The sequence below is a fragment of the Cervus canadensis genome, chromosome 29, assembly GCF_019320065.1.
Source record: "Cervus canadensis isolate Bull #8, Minnesota chromosome 29, ASM1932006v1, whole genome shotgun sequence".
Lineage (NCBI taxonomy): Eukaryota > Metazoa > Chordata > Mammalia > Artiodactyla > Cervidae > Cervus > Cervus canadensis.
This window is the reverse complement of record NC_057414.1, coordinates 5011564-5026033: the sequence shown is the minus strand read 5'-3', so window position 1 is coordinate 5026033 and position 14470 is coordinate 5011564. Positions and strand designations below refer to the sequence as shown.

General features: G+C 39.3%; 1 protein-coding gene across 21 annotated transcripts in view; it reads right to left on the bottom strand.

The window, feature by feature from the left end:
* Nucleotides 1-14470, bottom strand: part of DLG2 (discs large MAGUK scaffold protein 2) — a 2236304-nt gene that overhangs the window by 1172546 nt on the left and 1049288 nt on the right. For 17 of the 21 annotated variants that reach the window (XM_043451476.1, XM_043451478.1, XM_043451480.1 and 14 more), the window contains one exon: nucleotides 8050-8211. In XM_043451476.1, the coding sequence (XP_043307411.1) occupies nucleotides 8050-8211 (162 nt within the window). The remainder of the gene's footprint in view (nucleotides 1-8049; nucleotides 8212-14470) is intronic. The other 4 variants (XM_043451477.1, XM_043451490.1, XM_043451492.1 and 1 more) reach the window with 1 other exon arrangement.

The following is a 14470-nucleotide window of genomic DNA, read 5'->3' as shown; positions in this document are numbered from 1 at the left end:
CTGGATCACATCTCTCTAAATTCCCAGATCTTTATTTCAAACTGCCTGCTAAGCCCTTCTACTTGAGTGCAGCATATATAGCTCAAACTCAATTATTCAGATCTAACCTCAGAATCTTTTCACCCCACCCTTAAATCTATCCTTCCTCTGGCATTCTTGATTACCTGCTATGATACTTTCCCTATGCAACTGGTCAAATTTTTTTTAAAAAAATGTGTGAATTAACCTCCATTTCTTTCTCTCCTCTATCTTCTATACTCAATGGGTCTCAAGTTCCTGATGGTATCTTTTCCTCAGTAATCTTTTTTAGTTTATTCCGTCCTCCATCCCCAATGTCTCTGCTGTATCTCAGAGCATGTCCACCTGTTGCATTTTGCCTGATGTCCTTGACTGCGATACACCTTTTTCTTGTTTTTCTTCCAATCTGCTGCATGACATGACTAATGGTCTAATTTGCAACTCTGACTAGGAGTCTCCTCTTTTTAAATTGCATAGTCATTCCTCATTACCTACAAGGTGAAGTCCAGTCTCCACAGCAGGCCCTTCATTACCTGTTCCCATCCATCTCCCTTGTTTGAAGACATGCTTTGGACCCACTTCTGTATACCTTCTTAGTCCTTACATTCCATCTCTCTGCCCCACTCAATTCTAAATAAAAATGTCTGCCATTTCTAGAATTCTTCCATACTGATATGCAACTGCTGGAATCTAGGACAACCTTGACCAATCTGCTTTGTCTCCAACTTCCTTCAAGTAAAAAATAACCTCCCATATACTGCTTTCTCTGACCACATCAGTCCCCAGATCTCCAGCTCAGAAAAATATTAAAGCACTTCTCTAGGTCTTGGGAGAATTTTCCTCTCCTTTGTTCCTTTCTTCATTGCACATAAGAAGACATGTTGCATGTATACATCTATCTATTGCATGTAAGCAACTAGAAGGCATATTCCTCTTTGTGTCCTCCAGGAATAACATAGAGCCCCACATATAGGAGAAGGTCGAAGATATTTTACTGTACAAATGAATGAATAAATAAATGAATCAATCAATATTCATAAGAGGTTCTGTTCATATTAAGCTTCACTGCATTTCAGAAATGCTAGATGATTTTCCTGAGGTTACCCTGCCAGGAATTGCAGAGTCAGGATTCAAAAATCTATTTTTTGGCTCCAAAGCCCATGATGTTTTACAATAACCACACTACTTTCTGCCTGGAAGCAATGAAAACCTGGACTGGGATAGTAGATGTGGATAAAATGAGGAAGGTGAGAACAGTAAGACATTTGAAAACCAATGAGCGATTACAATGAAAAAAAATCCATAAGAAACATCAAAGTTTCTCATTTAGAATATTAGCATAATATTATTACATACTAATATCAAAACATCAATAGCAGTAAGGATAGCTACCATTTTTGCATATTTCTTATGTGTCACACTGAGCTCTTTGTAGAGTTCAAAACTCAAAGAAATATCAATGAATGCCATTATTTTACAAATTAAAGAAACTGAGGCTTAAGGCAGTTAAGAAAAACTTGAGAGAGCTCACACAGCTAATAATTAGAGGGCCAGACATTTGATCTGGAGTCTGATTCTAAGGCCAGGATGAATTTTTATGTTAAACTTTTCTATTGGTTGTACTAGCCATCGTCTATGTATCTATTATGTTAATAGTATTTTCAGAAGTGTATATATATAAACAAAAAATAATTTTATTTGGAGGAAAGGGTCTCATGACCAAACATGTTTGGAAAATAGTGTATTAACCATGTCCCCATCTTAGAAGTTTATATTGCACGATATCTTACTAATGACTGAGAAATTCTTCAATAAAGTTAATGGATCTAACCTCTCAAATGTTTTCAGCATTCATCCCTTTATTGTCCTTATAATGCTGACAAAATCCCATTGGAAATACTTTGGGAAATGCTGACTTAGTTTCACTGTAGATGCCAATGAGGGAGAAAGAGGAAAAATAAAAACAAAAATAAGATGGGGTCAGGTTTACAGAAGCTTATACATTTATTAGGAGCAAGATAAATGGAACAGCTAAAGGAAAACACAAACCTGACTCCACAAAAAATATTTAGATTAACAGAATAAGGTATACATAAAAAAGCTAATTATGCAAACTCCTTGTGTTACAGGATGTTATAACCAAGTGGAGTCAGGCAAGAGTTAATAGGAAAGACTTCATGGAGAAAGAGAATTTATTACTGTGGTTAAAACATACTTTCCTATAAGTATGCTCTGGCAACTCTGGTAAGAAAATAGTTTGTGGAACAAAGTACAGTTAATCTTTTCTGCCTGCATTTCTGTATATTGGCTTCTTCATTCATGAGCAATCACTCCCTATAATTTCCCCAAATTTACCTTTCCCCCAGATTCCCCATTGTTTTCCCATATACATTTAACAAATGCCCATTTGTTCAAGATGAAAGAGTGTATCCTAACTTCTCATAGTCTCACTTTCCAGTAAATCTTCCTAGAATTGTTTATCTGGTCTCAATGAGAATCAGAAGACAGAATATCATATTTATCTGATTAAAGCAATCCATACCAATCTATAAAAAATAGCTTTAATCTTCCCTGTAAATAATCACTGATGGCTTTGACTATAAGATGTACCAACTTTTGGGGTACCTTAGGAGATGCTGCCAATTTTAATTGCAAGATGTCATTGATTTTAGGACACACTCAGATTTCAGATATGTAATACATGAGGAAATAGGTTTAAAATTGATGAAATGCTGTCTGTGATGATTAGGCAAGGGGACAACAGATGGAGAAAAATAAGAAGTCTGTGCCTTCATTTCTTGCTTATTTAAATATCAATGTCACCAATCCCCCAGAATTCAACTGTTCATACTGCCAATGATAAATAATTTAACAAGTATTTGTTGCAAGTCTGAGAATATAATAATGAATAAAACCAACACAGATTGACCTTGAAGGCATTCATATAATGATGATAATATTGACAGTAAATTTATTAAAGCAAAACTAACAGTTATAAAAATTTCTGATCAAACAAATATGGTAACGTGAAACAGCATGGAGTAGCTTTATTCATTTATTGATCAATGTTTGAATCTGTAACTTGTACAATGCTCATTTCTGAAAATTGTAAGATAGTTTATGAAATTCAATACATACAGAATGAACATTTTAAAAGCTGAATAACCAAATAAAAAGGACAGAAGTAGACCTTGCCAGGCCCTGGGGAGGATAAGCATGAAGGGTGTGGTGTGGATGGATGTACTTGATTTTTCCGATGACACACACACCTACTTAAGAACTCTCCATTGCTCAAAACGCAGTGTGCTCTCTTGCTGAGAAACAAATCCTTACAATCTCAAGAGATTCTTCAAAAGGGAACTAGCCCCAAATAACGAATTCTTGTCTTGGGAGAGAACATAGTGCCTTGGGGAGTTTACTACTGGGTAGATAGAAATATTTTAAAGATAGAACCTATTTCCCTTCTCTTTTCTCATCATGTTCCCATCTATCACCACTCTTCCCTGTTCTCATTTAGGAAAGTGAGTTTCTTACAAATTCACTTATATTTTGCATCTGCTTAACTTTTAAGAATAAGGTTATATGGGGAAAGAAAAAAAAAAAGACCTCCAAATTTTACACACCTAGAGCCAAGGAAAGACAATTTGACCCTAAGATCTCTTTAAAAATAGCAGAATAGTTTAGGGGAAGGTGATATAGCACAGGAGTGATAAAGAATACAGATTTTGGAACCAGAAAGATCTGAGACACCAATGAAGACATTCCTTTTCACTAGTTCTGTGATGGAAAGGGAACTATTGGATTTTAAAATCAGGTATAATGCCTCACTGAGGTCAAGTGAGATAAATAAAATAAAAGATTATAAGGTATTTGTCATGGTAGCAGGTTGATGATAATAAACAAAGTCAAAAACAAAGTTTGGTTGTGCTTACTATGTGCCAGCCACTTACTAAGCAATTTACATGTGTCATTTTATTTAATTAGTATAAAAATCTTATGAGATAAATATTATTATTACCTTCATTTTACAGAGGAAGAACCTGAGATAGAGAGCTAACAGATACTCTGTAAAAAGCACTCTGATAGACGCCTGGGGTCTCACAGTGCCTAAGATTCAGGAATTTGAATTCCTCTTGCAGAGTAAGGATGAGCAATACATCATTAGAACTCAGATTCCCTCAGAGAGCAACACGCATATTTAAAATCACACTTTACTGTCTTTTGTGTCTCCATTACCTATTACGATACCCATAGTAGATACTCAATTAATATTTATTGAGTTTATCTAAACTGAAAAGAAAATGCTCACGCTTTATTACAGGCCAGTTTCTTTCCTGGAGGATTCTAAGGCATTATCTGAAGAGAACACATCCCCATCTGGAGGCCAAGAAAATAAATTCTATCCAATTCACTGCTAAATTGCATTTCTCCTTCTAACCCCATACTTCACACTGGCCGAGGTGCTCTAATAGAAACAGGCTAACCAACCCATCTATCCGCCAAGCAGCAGGGGTGCTCCAAAGGCAGATGAATCTTGGAACTGAGGTTTCAGGTGCTACGCAGCAATGGGAGAAAGACTGTCAAACCTGCAACAGGGAGATTACTCAGCTAACGGTTGGGAGCCCACTAAACACGACATTTAAACTGTTCTCCAGCAATCTCACACTCTGTTCAGGCATGCCATCTGTAAATTCCTAATTAATACTAGAGAACCACATTGTTGTCTATTTTTTTTTAAGACTCATTTTGATGATAATATTTTGATACTATTTTTATTGAAAAATAAATCTTTTTTAGGATTTATTTAAGATTTATTTTGACCATTTTTAAACTCTTTATTAAAATCCTCAGAATATTGTTTCTGTTTTATGTTTTGGTTTTCTGGTCACGAGGCACACGGGATGTTAGTTCCCCGACCAGGGATCGAACCTGCAATCCCTGCATTGGAAGGTGGAGTCTTAACCACTGGACTGCCAGGGATGTCTTCTAAGTAGAATTCAGGGGGAGGTATCTAATTGTGTGTTTTATCTCCTCACTCTTCTTCCTTTTAATGCTTGACCCAAGAGCCCCAGACAGATCAAAGAAGCAACAAGGTTGAAACTGTGCCAGGTCTAATGGAGAATTTGTACCCTCTTAGCATATCTCTGACTCTAATAGGCTTCCTTTATGAGAAAATAACACATTAGATTTTAATCATGGCAGGTTTTCCAAACACTTGAACTGTGATAATATAATAAACTCTTCACGACGTGATTAGGGAATATGTACTGTGACTATAAAAGTACATGTGCTTGAGTCTGATCATGCAGGGCCATGCCGGGGCCAACTCGTCCTGTCTCATGAGAAGCTCATGTGACATCTTTGTAAGTGCGTTCAGTAGCTTCAGGTTGGTAACCTGAAATCAGCCATGATGGCAGTGTATACACCGTGACATTGGCAAACACAACAGATTGGGCTGTTTTCTTTTCTGGAAAAATTGTGCACATTTATTTCTATCACTATTTCCAATAGAAGAAAGGTACACAGACTCTTCATTAAGACAATCTAATAGTATATCTTGTTCAGCACAAACAACACTCTAGAGGGTCATGAGGGAAACCTCCTGGCCCCAAAATAGCTAACTCGCAGGCTGGGTGCAGAAGCCCTGGATGAGGTCACCTTTCCATTCTCTTTACAATACACTAGGGGGCCACACTGCTTAGCTGGTAATTCTGAAAAGGAAGAGAAGCCTATTCTAACCTTGATGTTTCATACCAGAGATTTATTACTCACAGGTGCCTACTTTTAAAACTGATGTGAGAAATCTTCAACAAAAGACATCATTACAGTAAAACCATGAAAATCAGAAAAATAAATAAATAAAGAATATAGTAAGAAAGAAGATAGAAGGGAGCAACTGAAACAAAATAAAGCTGAAGAAAACCAAAGTAGAAGACACTGAACTCTGAGATTCCTGGAGTCAAGAGATAAAGGGGAGAGAGGAAAGATTCCTTTATATCTGAGAGATGATCTTCAGAAAAAAACAAATTGCCTTCAACTTGAATAGACATTTTCCAAATGAGGCATGAAGCCACATAACACATGGTATAATCCCCCAAACTGCATATGTTCAGATAAATAGATTATCAAGTATATGCTGAATATGTAACATATAAAATGAAGATCTGATAGTCTTTTTATTACTTTGTTCATATTTTTTCACTGTTGCCAGGTTAGCTTTAGACTAGCCGCCGTCATCCTTCTCATCTTAAAGCCATTGGGAGCTCTGCTCTAGAGCTGATTTTAAAAAGGACGTGGTAGGAAGAGGGAAAAGGCAAGTTGGGAGGACTAAAAGGAGGGGAGGCTTTATGAAGGTTCTTACAGGAGTTCTTTCATCCAGTTAGAAAAACACCTGAAGTGCAACTCCTCTCTCTGCAGTCCAGTCTCCCAGCTCTGCCCTTTCTCAGTTTGCACGGGTCATTACTGATTCAGGATGAGCAATGTTTGTTTTTTGTTTTTTTTTTTTTTTGCAAAGATGAAAGGTGCTTAAAGCAGGAAGAGATTCATCTGACCCTGGAGTGAAATCACTGATTTCTACAGTTAGACTGAACCCTTAGAGACAACTCTGTGCTCTCCTGCTGAAGAAGGAGTCCTTTCTTCTATATCACATCTAGGTCATCAGACAAGCCTGGATGATTTCTAGGGACAGGGAACTCCTGACTTACGAAACAGTATTTTTTGGAGGTAGCTCTAATTGACATAAGTTGTGGTCTTATAATGATCCCAAATGTACATTCCTATTAATTATACACAGTGGTTGTGCTTATGCCCACCAATATGATTCTGACATGACAGCCCTAAGTATGAGAAGGTAAATCCCTGTTCTCTATGCTTTTATCTCCTCTTCTCCTGTCTGAGCATACCTATTCCCACCCATCAGTGATTACCAAAGAAAATTCTTTGGAAAAGAGTTCTTTTCTTTCTGGGAAGAAATGAACAATGAGTTTCAACAGCAATATATTAAATATTGACTGGAATTTGATAATTAGCCTGATATTCTAACGAATGTGTGGGAACCAGAATTAGTTCATTTAATAATGCAGGTTTAGGCTGCCAAGGTACTTAAAATGTACCAAATTTTGTAACTATATTAAACATAATATAACATTTCTCTGATGTTTTGGAAGGTATAATAAGATCCCAGAAGGCATCAGGGCAACCTTCATGGCTACATTTTTTATTGCAACACAGCTTTATGAAAGTGCCAGTGAAGTGAATGTTCTAGCTAACAAAATAAAAAGTTTTTAGCAATATCAAGGGGCTATTTGGTAATTTTTTTTTGTTTTGTTTTACATTTAAGTTCGCTCCTATTACATCATTGACTCTAGTTCCACTTTCCCTTTAATTGACTTTAATCAACATTTATAAGCTTTTACCCAAGACACAAAATCCCATAGCATCAGCAAAGCACAGTAAACTGCAACCAAGGAAGACAGAAAATTCTTAACTCTCATTTCATTGTCCCTTCCTGTCAAAATAGCACTTACCAAAAAATTGTTTTAAATCTAAGAAAAAAAAATGTAGAAAGCATTGGAAAAGTATGACACCAAATAGAAAGACTTATAAAATAGAGCTGTTGATGAACCAACTCACAGTTTCCTTTTTAGTTTATGTGGTAAGGCAATTACTAGGTGTCATCATGTTATATTTATCTGGAGCCAAGCAAATAGAGGGAGAGAGACGATTTGAACGAAATCTTGATGTCCTTGTGGGCTCCGTAAATACACGGATCAGTGTATTTTCCCATTCAGTGTGTCAGTGTTTGGTCTCTCCTTGGCCCATGTGCAGAAACTAAAAGGATTTTCCAGACACTTCCATAACAGTAACTGTCCTGTGTCAGGAATTCCAGGTAAACCTCCAAACCACAGAAAGACCCTTTGGCAACCATGTCCCACTGTAGTGTTTCAAAAGAGCCCCACTTAAGCCAGCAGACATCTCCCTTAGCAGTGCACACCATCCCCTGCCGCCAGCTCTAAGAGCAATAGAACTGACCTTCAGAGGAGAGATGTGAGACTGTAGGACATATCCGTGGACATTTTCTATCTGAGACAGGTTCTTTTCTGACACGTGCACCAGTTCAGGGCCTCTCACTTCGTGGGTCAGTCGAGGTAAGGAATGATCGTGTGGGGCGTCCTCATCTTGATAGCGATACTTCTAGGAGAAAAGACGAAAAGAGAAAAAAAGCATGAGTGTTTGCAAAAGGTACCGTTCTGAACTTCACGTTCTCACTTCATTTACAGCACACAGTGTGAGCCTATTGCTGACTCACCCAGCAGGCTTTGTTTCAGCCCCTCTGGGTGGTCACAATAAACCAGGTCAATGGCAAGCCACACTGAACCAACCATCAATGCCAACCGATGCTGATGACTTGTCTTTGTCTATAATGTACCATCTCTGTTTATAAAACATAGAAGCGTGATAACAAATGAGACTGAGACAATTTACCTAAGTAGGTGAGGAGGTATCCCTCCAAAGGATCAGAATAGCTAAACATGTGCTAAAAATTTTACGTCAAAGGTGAAAAAGAAAAAAAAAAAAAAGTACAGAGCAAGAAGACAGAATTCTGATGCAAACGGTTGGGGAATCTAATTTTGACTCAGAAAGTATGAAAGTTGTAAATTTTCTAGGAAATAAGGGATAAAATTTCTGCCACCTGCATTGTTTGTATTGGCCTCCAAAGAAAGACGGAGAGGGCAATGGCATCCCACTCCAGTACTCTTGCCTGGAAAATCCCATGGACTGAGGAGCCTGGTGGGCTGCAGTCCATGCGGTCGCTAAGAGTCAGACAGGACTGAGTGACTTCACTTTCACTTTTCACTTTCATGCATTGGAGAAGGAAATGGCAACCCACTCCAGTGTTCTTGTCTTGAGAATCTCAGGGATGTGGGAGCCTGGTGGGCTGCCATCTACGGGATCACACAGAGTCGGACACGACTGAAGTGACTTAGCAGCAGCAGCAGCCAAAGAAAGAATATTTTCTTCCCTTCATATCCAAGGAGGAGGAGTGTTGATTTGGGTTAGTTGGACTCTAGGGCAAAGGTTCACAATTTCCAAAGAAGGAGTTTTCATTTAAAGAACTTAAAAACCAAGGCAAAAAAAAAAAAATCTGCCTGTATTATATTGAGAGGACTCCCTGAGGGGAAACAGATAATCGTTCCTTCTCTTGGTCCCTTTCGTTCTTTGTCATCCTCCTTCCATATGCCTGTAATAGTGAGAGCATCCTCTGCCAACAGTAAGACCCTCCTCTGGGTCTTCCAAGCACACCTAAGGAAGCTGGCAGAGAGACAAAAGGGTCAGGACAAATCATGCTCTCTGGAGGGCAGACACGGCCATGGGTCAATCTCCATCTCCAGCCTTGGCCTGGGGGTCCCATTTTTCTGTCTCTCTTTGCTTCTCACCCCATTTCCTTCAGACCTACCCCATTGTTACAGTCTCATTGTTTCATGGCTATCAGTCTACTTGGGAAAGAAAAAAGGGAACACTCTATATCCCACACACAATCCAGCTAATAAAATGTTAGTTTGCCTTGTTTTTCCTTTGTTCCCTGTGAATGGCAAAGGGGTATCAGGCGCAGAGGTCCAAACATTGATATAACACAACAGGTTTACCTGTAATGCCTACCACTCCCCAGTACCCCTTTAGTATCATCACCAACAGGTACTATTACCACATAAGGTTACTAACAACACATCTTCTTACAAAATCATGCTTATGTTTCTGTCATTTTTAGGTGAAAAATATGATTTCTTAGACATCACAGCTCTCCAGCTGACTCATAAACTGACAGTAACAAGAGGAACCACTCAGTTTTGGCAATTTAATCTGGAGTCCATTCTTACTCAGAAGTTGATCATCATTACTTGCATTTTCCAGGGAGGCTTTCCACAATGTTCCAAGCTTAATATCAGCTTCAAAACAAAAATTATAGCTGACAATATCATGAAGCAGTTTGCAAAGGACTCTCATTGATTTCTTTCACTGCAATTCTTCTTATCTATGATGCTCCATTTTACTTATGAGAGAACCGACATTTAGAGAGGGGTCCTCTCTAAAGGTCCTAAATGTCCTTGTCCAGGACCCCCTATGTACTGGTCATGACAGCCAGGACCCTGTCCAGATAATTGGAATCTGAATCCTCTTTCTACTCTCATAATTCACCCCCCACTCCGCCCCCATTCCCAACAGATGAAATCCAAGCCTACAGCAGCTTGGTTAAAAATAAAAAGCACTTCATGGAGGATAGACAACAAAATGAGGCTAGAACATTCCTCTGCATTACAAAATACCATACTCTTATTTTCCTAACTCTATGAATAATTCGGGAAGGTCATCTGACTTAGAAACATGAATCAAGCTTAATATTCGTTCTGGATCAGTTATGTGATGTTTACTGGAAATGGAATAATGTCACACACATGCCCAGTTTAGTGTCTCTGGCTTACAGCCTACAGCCCCTCCACGTCTCCTGCCCCCTCTTCAGTTCTCTCTCTGGGAGGCACTGCCATCTCTGCGATCCCCCGAGCCAGCAAAGTAGGAGTCAGTGAGTCTCCATCCTCTCTTTCACCCCCTACCATCTGCCAATTCAATAAATCACTGAGTCTGCCTCATTTCTGTCTCAGATAGCTCTTGAGCCTCCTCGGTCCTCATCCGCCACCACCTCCGTTAACCACTGCCCACGTTCGAGTTTGCAGCTCTCAGCTGGACCACAGCAACAGCCTCTGGGCTGGACAGACGGCTGCTGAAGCTGCCCCTTTCCCATACATCCTGGCCAACAGGGGTCCCCAACCCTCGGGCCACGAACGAATAGCCGTCTGTGGCCTGTTGGGAACTGGGTCGCACAACAGAAGTGAAGCTTCATCTGTGTGTGCAGCTGCCCCCCATCGCCTGAGCACCACCTCCTGCCAGATCAGCGGCAGGATAATCAGGTCATGTGCTTGAATCATCCTGAATCCATCCCCGCCCCACCCAGCCCAGCGAAAAAATGTCTTCCACAAAACTGGGCCCTGTGCCAAAAGGTTCAGGACGGCCGCTGTACATATGCCGAGGGGCTGGCTTTCTGAACCTTACAGTGACAGAGTCTTTCTCTTTAAAACACCTAGAGCCTCCCACTGACCACCAACAGAGCTCAAGCTTCCTTTCCTCCCGACAAGTGACCCCCAACACCACTCATGAGCTGAGTCCCCACTAGTGCTGGACTTGCCTATCTCACCGCTCTCACCGCAGGGCTATGGAATAAACATAAACCATCACCAGAAACCATTACCTCCAATTTTAAAGGACTTTTTAAAAAGTTGTTAAATACACATAAAATTTACCATCTGCACTGTTTTAAGCATATGAAGGTGACTTAGATGCTCAGTTGTGTCTGACTCTTTGCGATCCCATGGACTGTAGCCTGCCAGTCTCCTCTGTCCATGGAATTTTCTAGGCAAGAATACTGGAGTGGGTTGCCATTCCCTTCTCCAGGGGATCTTCCCGACTCAGGAATCCAACCTGGGTCTCCTGCATTTGCAGGCAGATTCTCTATCATCTGAACCACTAGGGAAGCCCCTTTTATGTGTATAGTTCGGTAATATTATTCACACTGGCGTGCAACCAATCTTCAGATTTCATCTTGCAAAATGAAACTCTTTACTCATTAAACAACTCACCATTTTCTCACCTACAGCCCCTGGCAACCCCCATTCTACTTTCTATTTATATAAATTTGACTACTCTATGAATTTGACAATTCCACCTTATGTCAGTGGAATCACATGATATTTGCTTCTCATGACTGGCTTACTTCTTAGTGCCTTCAAGTTTCCTCCATAGTGTACCATGTTACAGGATTTCCTTCCTTTTAAGGCTGAATAATATCCCATTGTATGTATACACCATATTTTGTTTCTTCATCCATCTGTAGATGATCTGGTGATTGCTTCGACCTCTTGGCTATTGTGGGTAAAGCTGTTATGAGTATGCATTTACAAAAACATGTTTGGAACTATGCTTTCAATTATTTTGTAGAGATACCCAGAAGTGGAATTGCTAGATCATATGGCAATTCCATTTTTAGTTTTTTGAGGAATTTTTTAAGCTTTAAAAACTTTAACATATGTAAAGCCATATTCATGTCACTCATCACAGCCAGGAAGTGCTTGTGTTCTAAAACCTAAATATCCAAGAACACCAAAAGTAAAATTTTGCAAAGTTAAACTGATTATAGAAGCTCCTCAAAGATTCTTGCAGTAAGATTCAGCTGGTATAGAGAAAGATTTCATTCACAAAAATGTACATCTCACTGAATTGTTTGACAAAACAAATCAGGACACATATAATAAACTTGGTTAAACTTACATGGTACTGCAAAGAACTTATTTAATTATTTTCATAAAATTAAGACCCAATTTGAATAGTGATACAGGCTTAAATTAGACTGTAAAGTCAATCTTGATGCTCAATTAATGCTTTATTAGTAAAAATTGTTCATCTTAGCATTCACTGATCCTCTGGCCTCAATCTTGATATTACCTTTTCTCAGAAGCTTTCATGAAATGCAAATCTGAGGTTTTGTGGGTGTTCCCATAGCTACCTATACTCCCCAAATCACAACTTTTATCATGTTATATGATCGTGTATATTTTGAGTTTGTACATTGCACTATAAGGTTCTGTGAGAACAGGGGCCATTTGGGTCTAGTTTATCCCCATATCTTCAGTTCTTTAACCAAATGCCTGGCACATATGCTCAATAACTATTTATTGAATATAGTTATGACTGACAATTAAACAAATTGATGAATTGAGTATAACCTGCTCAAGCTACCAAGTAATTCTGGCTCCTGAATGCGACCTCTTTCATTGTAAAACATTGTCCACTCAGGTTTAAGCAAAAACAGACCACATCATTGGACTGACAATCTTAAAGGACATCAGGTTCCTAAGCATTATATATCTCTCACCACATCTTTCCTTTCAGTAATATATGCTAAGAACCCAAACTGAATGTGAACCAGTTCTTGACCTTGAGAAGGCCACAAATTACGGAGTAAATAATACACAGGTTCAGCTAAGTCACATGTGCAGTGGTAATAACTGTATTACTGAGTATAAACTGAGTTTTGTGTAAACAACTGTATTATTGAGTAAAAACTGAGTTTTACTCAGTGTAAACTGAGTGTAAACTGTATTACTGAGTGTAAACTGAGAAATGGGTAATCAATAGCTCTGAAGCTTTCCAGATTGAAAGAGGATCTAGAATGATAATAGAAAGAAACTGCTGCTTTATTGGCTATGCCAAAGCCTTTGACTGTGTGGATCATAACAAACTGGAAAATTCTTAAAGGTATGGGAATACCAGTCCACCTGACCTGCCTCCTAAAAAATCTGTATCCAGGTCAAGAAGCAACAGTTAGAATTGGACATGGAACAATAGACTGGTTCCACATCAGGAAAGGAGTACGTCAAGACTGCATATTGTCACCCTGCTGATTTAACTTATATGCACAGTACATCATGAGAAATACTGGGCTGGAGGAAGCACAAGCTGGAATCAAGATTGCCGGGAAAAATATCAATAACCTCAGATGTGCAGATGACACCACCCTTATGGCAGAAAGTAAAGAAGAACTAAAGATCCTATTGATGAAAGTGAAAGAGGAGAGTGAAAGGGTTGGCTTGAGGCTCAATATTCAGAAAACTAAGATCATGGCATCTGGTCCCATCACTTCATAGCAATAGGTGGGGAAACAAGGGTAACAGTGAGAGACTTTATTCTCTCGGGCTCCAAAATCTTTGCAGACGGTGACTGCAGCCGTGAAATTAAAAGCCACTTGCTCCTTGGAAGAAAAGCTATGACTAACCTAGACAGCATGTTAAAAAGCAGAGACACTACTTTGTCAACAAAGGTCTGTCTAGTCAAAGCTATGGTTTTTCCAATAGTCATGTATGGATGTGACAGTTGGGCTATAAAGAAAGCTGAGAACCGAAGAACTGATGCTTTAGAACTATGGTGTTGGAGAAGACTCTTGAGAGTCACTTGGACTGCAAGGAGATCCAACTAGTCAATCCTAAAGGAAATCAACCCTGAATATTCATTGGAAAGACATGCTGAAGCTGAAACTCCAGTACTTTGGCCACCTGATGCAAAGAGTTGACTCACTGGAAAAGACCCTGATGCTGGGAAAGATTGAGGACAGGAGGATAAGGGAGCAACAGAGGATGAGATGCTTGGGTGGCATCACCAACTCAGTGGACATGAATTTGGGAAAACTCCAGGAGATAGTGCAGGACAGAGAAGCCTGGTGTGCTGCAGTCCATGGGGTCGCAAAGAGTCAGACATGATTTAGTGACTGAACAACAAGAGGCCTAAAAAATACTCCTCCTAGTACCAGACAAGTGGTCCTCCTCCTTTATTTTTCCAGTTTTCTCCA